The sequence below is a fragment of the Motacilla alba genome, chromosome 1A (genome assembly GCF_015832195.1).
Source record: "Motacilla alba alba isolate MOTALB_02 chromosome 1A, Motacilla_alba_V1.0_pri, whole genome shotgun sequence".
NCBI classification, from domain to species: domain Eukaryota; kingdom Metazoa; phylum Chordata; class Aves; order Passeriformes; family Motacillidae; genus Motacilla; species Motacilla alba.
This window is the reverse complement of record NC_052031.1, coordinates 3747250-3761214: the sequence shown is the minus strand read 5'-3', so window position 1 is coordinate 3761214 and position 13965 is coordinate 3747250. Positions and strand designations below refer to the sequence as shown.

The following is a 13965-nucleotide window of genomic DNA, read 5'->3' as shown; positions in this document are numbered from 1 at the left end:
AGAGGTGAGCTGGGTTCAGAGTTAATGTTTTTGACAGTGGCAGGTGTGGGGCTGTGTTTGGAGTTCTGCTGAACACAAGGTTGATAACACAGAGAGGTTTCTGGTATTGCTGGGCAGAGCTTTCACAGGGCAAGGCCTTTTCTGCTTTTTGTACTGCCAGGCTGGCAAGGAGGCTGGGGGTACTTGGGAGGAGGGGAGGAGACACAGCCATGACAGGTGAGCCCGACTGACCAGAGGGATATTCCAGAGCATGTGACATCATGCTGAGGGTATAAAGGGATGGGACGGAGGTAGCATTTGGAGTGGTGGGTTTTGTCTTCGCACATAGCTCTTTGGTGGAACACGACCCAGCACTCCTGGAGGTGGCTGAACACCTTATTACCCATAGGAAACAGTAGAAGAATTCCTTGATGTGCTTTACTTCTCCGCACAGATTTTGTTTTCCCCGTTAAGCTGTCTCTGTCTCTAGCATGAGTTTCCAGATTTTCCCCTTCCAGTTCTCTCCCTGATCCTGGTGGTCGGGGAGTGAGGGAGCAGCTGCCTGGGGCGTGGCTGCTGGCTGCAGTTAAACCATGCCTTTAGGAAAAATTGAAAGGGCTTGAAATGGAAGGAGTGTAGGTCAAAACTGGATATTAGGAAGAATTTTGTTACTGTGGGGGTGCTGAGGCCCCAGCACAGGTTGCTCACAGAAGCTGAGACTGCCCCATCCCTGGAAGTGTTCATGGCCAGGCTGGCTGGGGCTTGGAGAAACCTGGGATAGTGGAAGGTGTCCCTGTCCATGGGAGGGCATGGAAGTAGCTGTTCATTAAGATCCTTTCCAACCCAAAACATTCTGTCATTCAATGACCTTTCATTAATTTAAAGCTAATCTGGACTCATTTTCTTCCTTTTCCAAGAGTCCAGGAATAATAGAATGATGAGTTGGTTGTTACAACCTGAAGTATCCAGAAGAAGTGTGTTAGACCAAAGTTGGCTCAAACAAACTGGTTGGGTCATGTGGTTCCTTTTGCTCTGTTAACCTGGGACTGATGTTTTAACAAAGGGGGGGTTTAGCCAGAATGATGGAGAAGGCCAAGAAGAAGCAGCTCTGGTGGAGGTGGGGCTAATTCCTCCTTTCTGATGAGGCCCAACCAACAGAACAAAGGAGGGCCCAACAGTGGTCACATCATTAGAAGGGGCCATAAACCATCAAAGACCCAAAGTGTCTCCTAGCTCCACAGTGTTACACAGCACAGTGTGGAACCCCTGCACGGGGAAAAGTGGGGCAATCAAACATAAGCCTGAATTCACAGAACCAGTTGGACTCCTTGATGCAAAGGCCCCAACCCTCAAAGGATCAAGAGTGAGGACCTCAATATTGGGAGTCTTGTTCCTGCATCAATGGGCATATCTTGTAAGAGCTGTTGGCACCCTGGCCCACTTTGTTGATGGCCATTCACAGGTGAATAACTGGTGTCTGATGCTGACACTTGTGTGGCTGTTATGACATCCTCTGATTGCATTTGGACACCCAATGTCCTGCAAGGATGCTCTGGGCACTGTGACTTTATTGGTGGTTGTAGGAATTTCAGTGAGAAGCAACTTCTGGTTTATAGAAGACATGACTCTGCAATCCAGCACTGCAGCAAAGAACTTTTATTGTAAGCTCTTGCAAACTCCATGGTGTGGCACACATTGATCTTTGACAACCATTGAATTCATTTGCCCATATCAGTTTCCCATCAATCTGCAGAAAAGCTTCAGAAGCAGGGCAGAGAGGGAAGGTGTCCAAGGAGTGCATCACAGGAATTCAGCTCTAGCTGCTCAAAGCTTTCTGTGTATCTGATGCCAAAGCCTGCCTGTCTGATACAACAGCTGCTGCTCTCAAGGTGCAGTTTCAAAAGCAAGCAAAGCAAAGCCTGGCCCAGGATCACAGAATCATTGAATTGTTCTGGTTTAGATCTCTAAGAGGCTTGGAGAGGGTCTTTGGACAAGGGTATGGAATGACAGGACAAGAGGGAATGGTTTCACCCTGATGGAGGGCAGGGGTAGATGCGATAATATAAAGAAGTAAATTACTGTGAGCCAGCTGTGGTATGAGTAAAAGTTACCCAGAGCTGTTTTGACTGCCCCATCCCTGGAAGCATTCCAGGCCAGGCTGGGGAGGACTTGGAACAACCTGGTGTAGTGGAAGGTTTCCCTGCCCATGGCAAGCAGGTCAGAATGAGATGACTTTTAAGGCTTTAGTGTCCCATCAAAACTAACCCATTCTGTGATTCTATGGTTCTATGACATGTGGGAAAGCCACCAAGCGAATTCCATTAAGGGTGTGAGGCTTATTTCCGGGGACAGGCATTGTTGAAGAGAGTAACCGTTCCCCTGTAGAGCTCAGTCAACCTCTTCTCCAGCTTCCCCAGGCTGAGGACCTCCACCTTGTTCTTGTGATTCTCTGCGATGGCTCCCCAAGCCTTCTTTTTCTTTTTGCTCACCTCACAGCAGGCAGCTGACCAAATGTAGCTGGGTACATTAACAGTCCCATTGCTGATGTCCGTGTTCCCAGGCACAGCACCCGTGATCACGTAGGTGGTTGTACAGCTCTTGCTCATTTTGGGCATTGTTGTAGACTCGTACACCTTCCACTGGCCACCATTGAGACTGCTGCCCTGGGGCACTATGTTGGTGAGGGTGAAGGTAGCTGTCTTGCTGTCTATACCATCCTGATGGCCACTGGGGCACAAATGGCCATGGTTCAAACCGTTCAGATCTTTGTAGTCAGCAGGAACAGCCTGGCTCTCTTTGATTTGGTCTAAGGTGAACGCCTTTTGCTTTATGAGGTCCGAGTCAGTTACCATCTCTTTAAGATTTACATTGTTATCTATGAGCTGGACAGGGAAAGAGAAAGAGGTGTTAGAATGGGGAATGGGAGTAACAGAGAAGATTTCCCCAGAGCAGAAGTCTCTGAGGGTCAAGATCCCATTTATTGTCATCTCAGTGTTGAAAAACCTATGAATCTGAGAGAAATCATACACATGACCCTCCCACATGAACACAAGAGCTTTCAAGAGCAAGCAGCTCCGAATCTGACTGCTCTGCTTTTGACTTGTGACCTTTGTGATCCTGCCTGCAGCTTGTGCTGGGAGCATGGAGGGATGGATGAGAGAAGGAGCATTTCCCACTCCTAGGATTGAAAGGTGACTTTGGTGAGACACCTCCCCTGACAAATCTGCTTCCCTTTCCTCCTGTCTCCACAGCCCAAATCTGCCCAGGGCTCTCCCTGGATCCCCTCACACCATGCTGTGATTGTGTGATTCTATGATTCTGTGATTTTATGTGTGGTTGCTACAGGTGTACCCCAGTCCTGGAACAGCAGACGTTGCCTCCCATAACCCCAGACACAAGGAGAGGTGTCAGGAAATCAGTCCTGGAGCTGAGCTTTCCCTGGGAGGGCTGCAGTTCATTCAAGGATGAACAGTTTTGCTCAGGAAGCCAAACGATCTCAATGTAAATGGAATCTGTTACAGCAGTGCTGGGAATGTGTCCCAGAGCTGATCTGGGCCATGGAGCATTTTCTGCACAGAAAAGAAGTTACAAATGATCAGCCTCTGACAGGGCCTGTAACCTCAAATGATTCCTAAAATCATTTGAAAAACTAAAGACTCATTTAATCATTGACACTACCATCACACTAAATAATCATTGGAAGCTAAATACTCCAAAAAGGCCTGAGGAGTAAGTTAACAAAATCAAAGATTTTTTGAATGTCCAGGGTCCAAGGTTGAGAAGGAAAATGCCAGGTTGGATAGGGCTTGGAGCATGCTGGCCTAATGGCAAGTGGCCTGGCCCAGGCAGGGCATTTGGACTGAGATGGTCTTTAAGGTTCCTTCCAGCACAAACCGTTCTATGATTCTCCAAAAAGAGAGAATGTGGAGGCTGCAGAGGTGCAAGACCAGATTAGTTGCTTGAGTTCCTCTGTGTAATAAGAAGAAATCCTCACTTCTTTTCAAAACTTAAGCATATCTTTGTTCATCTTTAGGGAAACATACTCAGCCTTCCACTGGAGTAGGGCATGTGGCTTCCTTCTCTGACTGACCTTCCGCCAAATGCTGTCCTGCTACTCTGTCCTTACCAATGAGACGAATTGCCTCTTTTACTCTTCTGCAACTGATCTGGCCAGGTCTGCTGCACTTTGTCTGGATGGCATCTGTGAAGCCTCTAGAGTTAATGGAGTTCTGTCTGTCTGCTGGATCCTTCTGGACCAAGCCTGAGCCAAAGGTGCTCAGGGGTCACTGCCCATGCATGGAGATCCCACCCTACTGAATGGAACAACACTGATGCTCCTCACTTTGCACTGCCTGAAATGTCACTCCAGAAATCCCTCCCCAGTTATCCTGACCCTCTCATCTCCAGTGCCTTTTCTCCTGAGGCTTTGTCCCTGGGCCATCTCACCCTCTTCTGAGTTTCACCTCACTCCTTTCACAAAGCCTGTTTGACTCTTCACTGGGAGCAGAGAAGCTCTGCCAGGGATGCAGAACAGCCGAAGGCAGAGTGGGGATCAGATGCCAGCAGGACTGTTGGTCCCTCCAGTTTCGCCTCTCCTGGATGCCTTTCCCCATCCCTTGGTCACCCAGCACAGCAGGGCACAGGGAGGGGAAGCATTTGGCTTTGTCATGTCATGCAAAGCAATCTGATTTGCTGTTCCTGTCAGGTGAAGGCAGAGAGCTGGGCACCATTGCGATGTGATTGATCTCATGCTCCTACTGATGTCTCAGATGCATCAGAGGAACCATGTGGTTCAGAAGATTGAAGTAAAATGAGGAGAATGCTATCCAGTGTATCCACATGCATGTGTGTAGTGGGCTGGCACAAAATGGAAATGGTTATTTTTATATTGCTTTTAAAGACAACAGGTGATATGCTGTTAGGAGGACACTCACCTGGGGCTCAACAAACCATGAAACTTTCGGTCTTTTTCCAGATCCAGGCTTGTATTTGTAAGCAGAGTACACTGGAATTCTCCTGTCTCTGTCGTACAGGGTGGCATAGCGATATGAGTTCCTGAAGCGCTGACAGATCCAGGCTGGGTTATTTGGATGCAGGACATCACTTGGAGGGGTCCCCGCATAGAAGAACTGAGGACAAGTTTCAAAGGAGTTCACCACCTCGCTGTGTCCCAGCCAGAGGCAGCTGGCAAACACCTGCAGCAGCAGCAGCCCCAGCATGGTGGGAGGATTTCAGTGAAGGGCTCTTGCTCCCCTGGAAGGCAAATGCAGAGGGACACTCAGCTTGGAGAGAGCTGGACATGGCCTGGGGCCTTTTGTGCAAGGGGACAGAGCTAGCAGAGGAGGGGATTAGGAGAGACCAGGAAAGGAATAATTTCTGTCCTCCTGCATATGGAGAAATCCCAAGGGCAATAAGGCTGAAACCTAGAACTGGGTTCAGGTGCCCAGAGGAGGAGGCAGCAGTGGGAGAAGTCAGCCTGTAGGAGGAAGGAGCCAAACCCACCAGGACTGCAATCAGCTCTCACAGCAAAGGGATCTTGCACCTGAGGCACAGCCCTGGCACAAGGTCACCTCTTCCCACCTCCCTCCTGCTCTCAGCACCTTCCCACAGCAGACACCTGCAGCTGGGCATGGACTCTGCTCAGCCCCCTGCCATGCTGAGCTGGGCTTTCATCTCATGGGGCCTGGGGCAGGCAAAGAACAGCAATGCTGCACTTCCTACAGGTCTCTGGCCCCATCCAGGTTCACACAGACACTCGGCTCTTGCAGTCACACCCAATACTGAAGCCCAACTGATCCACCTGGGGTCCTGCCTCTCAGCTGACTTTGGGCCATGGCTGTGCTGCTGCTCACCTTGCATTTCCATGTTATCCAAGCCCAGACTCTGGACATGCAGACACATGGAGAGAGCAAATGAAGGGGCCAAGCAGATGGCAGCAGCAAGCATGAGGGATAACACCTCTATCCTATCAGCTCAGTGGCTGCTGCAATGCAAGCACTGAGGGGCAGCTCTTCCCATGGTTGCCAGGGATTCCTGCTGATGCCCATCTTCAGCTTTGCTGATTGATTTCCCTGCACAGACAAAGGCACCTGCAATTGCAGGAATTTCTTGCACAGCCAGCTGTCCTGTTTAGCCTTTCTCAGTGCTGATGTGATTTTCAGCAGTCAGTAAGGTCATTCCTTTATGAGAAGACTGCTGAAAAGCTCCCTGGGATGCTGGAAATGAAGCAAGGGGCTGTGTTTCCTTCCAGCGGCAGCACAGGAGTGGGAGAGCAGGGATGCTTCCATTTGCATTGCCAGACACTCAGTGGAATGATTTAATACCATCAGCATTTGGAATAAGGCAGCTGGGACAGGCAGGTAAAAGGGTTCCTGGCAGAGCAAGCTGCCACAGCCTCTAAAGCACAAAGCCCACCTTGGGCTGGGAAGGGGCTGAGCTCAGCACTGCTGAAGGCTTGACAAGGCACCTTGCACATTTGCTCTTTTCTTCTTCTTCTCCCTGACCCCCATCTCTCCGTTTCCACTGGATTCAGGATGTTGAGCTGCACACAGCCCTGCTCTGACCCAAGATAGCTATCTGGTCCTTTTTCCCCTGTCTAGCCCTGAATCAGGAACTCGGTGATCAATGAGCTGGAAATTTAGAACTGCAACTACAAGCTCTCTTGTAGTAAAACTGCTCTTTGCAGTACACAGTAGAGCATGCCCAAAGCCGCCCCAAATCAAGCAGAGAAGAGGCTGCAAAGTCCTTCTGCATGACCCACTCCATGAGACTGAAACAGATCCAACTAACTGATTATCTAACTTAACAGATACATAGAAAACAACCTACCGTGAGAAGGAGTGGCACAGGATTCTGCTCGCAGCCCCAAAGTGGCAGAGGAGTCTCCAATGCCTCTGCTGCAGTCTCAGACTGTCGGGGTTTATATGCTCTCCAGGGAGAGACAGATGTTGGATTTCCCAAGAAGCCTTTCGAGTAAATTTTCCCGGGAATTTAGACCACACCTGTGTTTGTTCAGAGGATTTTTGCAAGGTCATGGGTGCAGTTTTACTACTCAATAATCTCCCCTTTCCTATTTATTGAACAGTTGTTGATAAATTTCACGTGAGCTGGCTTGAGTTTCTTTCCCAAATCATTCCATCTGTCCTTGCCCTCCTGATTGACAGAAAATACCAAAGTCCTGCAAAGTTCAGTACATGTATAAGCTCTGATTGCTCCTTGGAGCTCAGCACCTCCAGCCTAGGCTTTGTCCGCATATATCTATTCGGGAAGTCAGGAAAGGCTTTGAATATTGGTGTCAACGGTAATGAAGGAGCAAGAGCTTACTTTGAAGCAGAGTCTCAGAACAGGCAGCTGAACCGTTCCTTCTGTGTTCTCCCTGGAGAGAGGAGTGTTTGAATCCTCAGGAGTGCTACTGCAATATATACCCAGGCATAAATTTGCCCTTTGTTACAAACAAGGAATTCCACAGAAAATAGAAGTTTTCTTTTTTCATTCAGGGGGTATGTTCACACCCACCCTGAAATGGTTTGGCAGTTGTTTGTCATAGTTTCCCCAGAATTTCTTCCAAATTTGCTAACTTGCAGCATGGTATGTCAGGATCAGCCAACAGGGTCTGGTGACTTCCTTGATCATCTCATCAATCCCACCAGCTGCAGCTGCTGCTGCTCCAGCACCTACACGTGTTCCTGTTCCCAACAGAACATCTCTGGTGACATTGGATGGACTGGCGTGGCTCTGGGTACACTCAGATATTCACAGTCTGCCCTTCTGCAGCCTCCCATAACATCATTGCTATGGCCAGGCTACAAATATTCTCTTGCCTGATTGCCATGGCTGTGTAACAGCTTCATCCCAGCAGCCTGGGAAGGGGAAGGCTCTGGGGATTCCTCAGAGCACCTGCCAGTACTTTAGGAGCCTACAGGAGAGCTGGAGAGAGACTTTGCAGAAGGACATGGAACTGAGAGGTGAGCTGGGTTATGAGTTAATGTTTTTTCACAGTGGCAGGTGTGGGGCTGTGTTTGGAGTTCTGCTGAACACAAGGTTGATAACACAGAGAGGTTTCAGGTATTGCTGGGCAGAGCTTTCATGGAGCAAGCAGCATACTGCCATGCTGGCAAGGAGGCTGGGGGTACTTGGGAGGTTGGGAGGAGACACAGCCATGACAGGTGAGGCCAACTGACCAGAGGGATATTCCAGAGCATGTGACATCATGCTGAGGGTATAAAGGGATGGGAGGGAGGAGGAAAGGGGGGGACATTTGGAGTGGTGAGTTTTGTCTTCGCAGGTAGTTCTGAGGCGGGGTTACTTAGGGTACTAAGTAATTACTTAGGATTACCCTGCTTACTTAGAGTTGACTGAACACATTTCATTCCATAGGAAACAGTGAAAGAATTCCTTGATATGCTTTACTTCTCCGCACAGATTTTGTTTTCCCTGTTAAAATGTCCCTTTCTCTGCCATGAGTTTTCCAGCTTTTCCCCTTCCAGTTCTTTCCTTGATCGCGTTGATCAGGGAGCGAGGGAGCGGCTGCGTGGGGTGTTGCTGCTAGCTGGGGTTAAACCACACCATTAGGACAAGGAGAATTGCTGCTGGCTGGGGCTTGGAGAAACCTGGGATAGTGGAAGGTGTCCCTGCCCATGGGAGGGCATGGAAGCAGCTGGTCATAAAGGTCCTTTTCAACCCAAAATATTTTGTCATTCAGTGACCATTCATTAATTTAAAGCTAAACTGGACTCATTTTCTTCCATTTCCAAAAGTCCAGGAATAATAGAATGATGAGTTGGTTGTTACAAGCAGAAGTATCCAGAAGAAGTGTGTTAGACCAAAGTTGGTTTAAACAAACTGGTTGAGTCATGTGGTTCCTTTTGCTCTGTTAACCTGGGACTGATGTGTTAAACAAAGTGGGGCAATATGACATAATCCTGAATTCACAGAACCAGTTGGACTCTTTGATGCAAAGGCCCCAACCCTCAAAGGATCAAGAGTGAGGACCTCAATGTTGGGAGTCTTGTTCCTGGATCCATGGGCATATCTTGTAAGCGCTATTGCCTCGCTGGCCCACTTTGTTCATGCCATTCACAGGTGAATAACTGGTGTCTGATGCTGACACTTGTGTGGCTGTTATGGCATCCTCTGTTTGCATTTGGACACCCAATGTCCTGCAAGGATGCTCTGAGCACTGTGACTTTACTGGTGGTTGTAGAAATTTCAGTGAGAAGCAACTTGTGGTTTATAGAAGACGTGACCCTGCAATCCAGCACTGCAGCAAAGAACTTTCATTGCAAGCTCTTGCAAACTCCATGATGGGGCACACATTGATCTTTGACAACCATGGAATTCATTTCCCCAAATCAGTTTCCCATCAATCTGTAGAAAATCTTCAGAAGCAGGGCAGAGAAGGAAGGTGTCCAAGGAGTGCATCACAGGAATTCAGCTCTGGCTGCTCAAAGCTTTCTGTGTATCTGATGCCAAAGCCTCCCTGCCTGATACAACAGCTGCTGCTCTCAAGGTGCAGTTTCAAAAGCAAGCAAAGCAAAGCCTGGCCCAGTATCACAGAATCACTGAATTGTTGTGTATTGGAGGGACTTCTCAGGATCTTCATGTCCAGGCTCCAGCAGGATCAGCTAGAGAAGGTTGTCCATAAGGTTCTCTGCAGCATCTTCAGGTGTGTGGCACAGCACGTGGCAGCTGCATTCCTGAACACCTCCTCACCTGACCCCCAGGGGTTCTTGGCTGATATGCCTCTGTCAAAGTGCTGTTGCCCATCAGCAAGGGACATTTTGCCCAGGTGCAGGAAGTGAGGACCTCATTGCGGGAGTGTAATAGGAATGCACCCAGATTTACAACAGATAAGTAGTTCCTCAGAAATCAGAAGTTTAACTTTACAATCTAAGCTATTAAAGTTGCCCAACAGGAAAATTTGTTTCCTGCATGGACCAAAGGGGCTTTGCCCAGCTGCTCTCTCAAGCAGAGGCCAGAGCATTCCACAGTCTTGATTCTCCTGTTTCCTTCTCTTTTGGGACAGCACACGACAACATGCTCCATCCACAGAATGTGAACCCCTGGTGTTACTGGAAAAGGTCTAAGCCAGCTGCATGATCCAGCACTTGGCAGTGAAGAGGCTTGAGGCTGCAGTGTCTCCTCACAGCTCCCAGCAAACATAATTTCTCCTTAGTGGCTAAAATCCCTGTGATGCACTGGAGCCCAGAGCTCTCCCCAAAGAGGGACAGACACAGAGCAAAGTGCAAAATGACCCTGCCATGTCAGTGCAGCCGCATCTTCCCAGGGAACACAGGTGCTTCCCACCCCAGCGTGGGCATGGAGCAGCTCTGGGCTCAGCAGAGGGCTCCATCCCTATTCCCCATTCACAACAGGATCAGCAGAAAACAGAGGCCATCCCAGCTGAAAGGTGCCTGGCAGCATGCTTGTGCAGCTGGGGCAGCCCTCTGCTCAGCTCCAAGCTGGGTTCCTGTGAGAAGCACAGAATTATTTCTGGTGGAAATGGACCTCTGGCATTGTGGAGTCCAACCTCTGACCAATCACTACCTGGCCAAGTGGACCATGGCACTGAGTGCCACATCCAGTCTCCAGGCATTGGGATTCCATCACATCCTCCGTCAGTCCATTCCAATGGTGAATCACCCTTCATGGGAAGAAATTCCTCCTGATGTGCCACCAGAATCTCCCCTGGTGCAGACTGAGGCCTTGCCCACTCACTGTCTCCCTGGTTGTGCAGCAGAAAATGCTGACCCCACCTGGCTACACCCACTTTTCAGGGAGCTGGAGAGAGAAATAATCTCTCAGAGCCCCCACGTCTGGGCTAAAGAAGCTCAGCTGCTCCTCACAGGCCTTTCCCTCCAGGGCCTTCAGCAGCTTCATGGCCTTTCTCTGCACTGCCTGCAGAGGTGGCCTCGGCCCGTGGATCCCGCCTGTCCAGATCCCCCTGCAGGGCCTTCCTGCCCTCCAGCAGGCTCAGTCTGCCACCAAACATGGTGGCATCTTGCTGAGAGTTCACTGGATCCCCTCATGCGGATGATCAGGAAAGCTATTAAACGGGACTAGGCCCGACACTGCTCCCTGGGCACAGCGCTTGTGGCCGGACGCCAGCTGGATGTGGCACTGTTCACCAAGGCTCTCCGGGCCTGGACATCCAGACAGCTCCTGTCCCAGCCAAGAGAGCACCTCTCCAAGCTGTGGCCTGACAGCTTTTCCAGGAGAATGCTGTGGGAGACTGTGCCAAAGGCTTTGATGAAGTCCAGGTCAACTTTTCTATAGCCTTCCCTGTCATCCCCAGGGCCGGTCATCTGGTCATTAAAGGAGATCAGGTTCACTAGGCCAGATGTGCCATTCCCAAAACCCCTGCTGGCTGGGGCTGATGCCTTGGTTATCCAGAATGTGCCCTGTGATCACACTCAGGACAATCTGCTCCAAAACCCTTCTGGGAAGCGAGGTCAGGTGCACACGCCTGTAGTTCCCCAGATTGCCCTTCCAGCCTTTCTTGTGCATGGGTGTCACAATGGCCAAACTCCAGGCATCTGGGCCCTCCCCAGTGACCCATCAGTGATTAGAAGTGATGGAAAGCAACAGTCCTCAAGGATGAAATAAGGCAGAATGCAAGCTGCTCCTTTCCTCTGTTGGGCTTCCCATGTATTTCACAAGCTTGCTGTGGATGGCAGGGCATTTCTGATTACTGCCAGGGCTGAAGGTGCTGGGAAGAGCCTGGGAAGTTGACAGAGGTGGCACTGGTGGCGTTGGTGTGTTGGTTTTGCACAGGCTGGTTCTTGGGAGTGGGAGGGCCAGTGAGGTGGCTTTTGAGAGAAGCTGCTAGAAGCTTCCATCATGTCCGGCAGATCCAGTCCCTTATGGCTTTGAAGATGGACATGCTGCTGGCCACAGCTGGGCCATTTAGAGATGTTGGTTATGCCTCTGCAATAACATACTAAATAAGAAAATCAAAGGAAAGTGGGGTGTGTAGTTTGAATTTCAGCCCGAGAAGAGGAGGAGGTGAGAACATGTGAGGGAAAGAACATGGAGACAGCATGGTGAGTGGAGAAGGAGTGGGAGGAGACAGCCCAGGCGTTGGAACAGAGATTCCTCTGCAGGCAGTGGTGATGATGATGATGAAGGAGCTGTGCCCCTGCAGCACATGGGGATCTATGGGGGATGCAGAGATCCCCTGCAGTCCATTTCAGAGGTGCCCACGCTGGGGTGTGTTCATGCCTGGAGGAGGCTGTGATACACTGGAGACCTTGTGAAGAGAGGGGTCCCCTGCTTCTCCGCTGGATCAGCCTGTCCCTGGAGCACTGCACTCTATGGAAGAATGAGCCATGCCAGGGCAGTTTTGGGAGGACTGTGTGCCTGTGGGAGGGCAGTTTTGGTTGGACTGCTGCTTGTGAGAGTGGAGCCACACTGCAGAAGTTCAAGAAGCACTGTCTTCTGTGGGAGGGACCCCATGGTGGAGAAGAGGAGGGACTCCTCTCCCTGAGCATAGGAAGAAAATTGTGGCTGATTGTTCCAGATTGCAAGGCAGGATCTATTCTATTACCATCTGTATAGCAGTTGTCTTTTGTCAAGTGGGCAGTTTTCCTCATCTCTCCCACAATCACTCCCCCTTGGGGAGGGGACATCTGTTGATAATAGGCTGTTGAATGTCACTGCCCGACTGATAAGAACTATAGCATCCCATTGTGAGATGCTCTGCTCAGAGGAAGGAGCCAAGCATTCCTACCTGGATATAATGTGGAGTTCATGAAATAGCACACAGGGTCTGCCCACTGGATTTCCCAGAGAAACAGCCGCTGCCTCTTCTTCCAGTGGACCTTCAGAGTAAGACTACACCCTTTTCTACAGAATCCCTGCTCCAGCAGAACCACACCTGACACTCCAGGAGGACTGCAGCCACATTCCCAATTGTACTGCTACCAACACCGTGACCAACAGGGTGTCAGGTTGTGTTCTGACTCTGTCAGTGTTGTTTTTATTTTACTGCATTGTAGGAGTGTGACCCTATGGACAGAGTGACAGAACTATCCTCTGTCCCCTAAAAAGGAAAGAGCCCAGAATTTCCTCCAAGTGATCAGGTAAAAAAGCTACCTCATAGGACCTTTCAGACTTCACGTCAGGTTTAGGGACAGCTAGTTGGATGGGATCCAAACGGTCCTGCCTGGGCCATTTAGTAGAAGAGAACAACGAAGCTAATCTCTTTTGTGAGGGTTTTTTACTAGGAGAACGAACCTGTGAATGTGGCCCGGTTTTGGGTTTGTTATGTTGCCTTTTATTAAACCTTTTATGTTCCTGACACTGCACACAAGCCTCCTGCTCAATTATGCCTCCCAATTGAAGCTGAGCTATCTTGGAGTAGAACATTTGGGTGTTGAGAGCTTCTCACATCAGCTCGAAACCCCAGGGCAAAGAGTATACTGCATTGTTTATTTTATCATTTTATTTTCTTCCCTTTTAAAGAACTGTTATTCCCGCTCCCATATTTGTTGCCTAAGAGACCCTTCATTTAAAATTTATAACAATTCAGAGGGAGGGAGTTCACATTTTCCATTTCAGGGAGGCTCCTACCTTCCTTAACAGGCATCTGCCTTTCCAAACCAAGACAGCGATGAACTGACCAAAGCCTCCACACTCTGTCTCCCTGTGCTGTTGGTGGGAAGGAGGGAAGGGATGAGGAAAGAAAAGGTGTTTTCAAGTGCTGTTTTACTTCTCATTATCCTCCTCTGATGGTGGTAGTAATAAACTCACTTTCTGTCTCTAAGTTGAACAAGATTTGCCCTTGGAGTGTTTACTCCCAGTCTTTATCTCAACTCATAAATCCTTTAATAATTTTTTTCTCTGCTCTGTCCAGCTGTAACAGGGAAGGCTGCGTGAGCAGCTTTTGTGGGTGCCTGGTGTTTGGCCAGTGTCAAACCACGACAGTTGGTCAAGCAGCCAGGGGCTCCAGAGCCTGGAAATCGAGGGCAGTGAGGCATGGCAGGAGTG

The 13965-nt window shown here is 49.6% G+C and overlaps 1 protein-coding gene across 1 annotated transcript; it reads right to left on the bottom strand.

Annotated features, from left to right (window-relative positions):
* Positions 1-1639: 1639 nt before the first annotated feature.
* Positions 1640-10969, bottom strand: LOC119707941 (endonuclease domain-containing 1 protein-like). Its single transcript, XM_038153608.1, has 3 exons — positions 10824-10969; positions 4914-5163; positions 1640-2861 (listed from the first exon to the last, which is right to left on the bottom strand). Exons 1-3 carry the CDS (start codon positions 10967-10969, stop codon positions 2316-2318), a joined length of 942 nt encoding a protein of 313 aa, XP_038009536.1. The 3' UTR covers positions 1640-2315.
* Positions 10970-13965: the final 2996 nt, after the last annotated feature.

Excerpts from the sequence above, each read along its gene's own strand:
- LOC119707941 (XM_038153608.1), bottom strand. The coding sequence starts at position 10,969 with ATGTTTGGTGGCAGACTGAGCCTGCTGGAGGGCAGGAAGGCCCTGCAG. Across the intron at positions 5,164-10,823 it reads GGCCCTGGAGGGAAAGGCCT|CTGCCTCTGGCTGGGACACA; the intron begins GTGAGGAGCAGC and ends GGTGTTTGCCAG. Across the intron at positions 2,862-4,913 it reads CATGGTTTGTTGAGCCCCAG|CTCATAGATAACAATGTAAA; the intron begins GTGAGTGTCCTC and ends TTCCCTGTCCAG.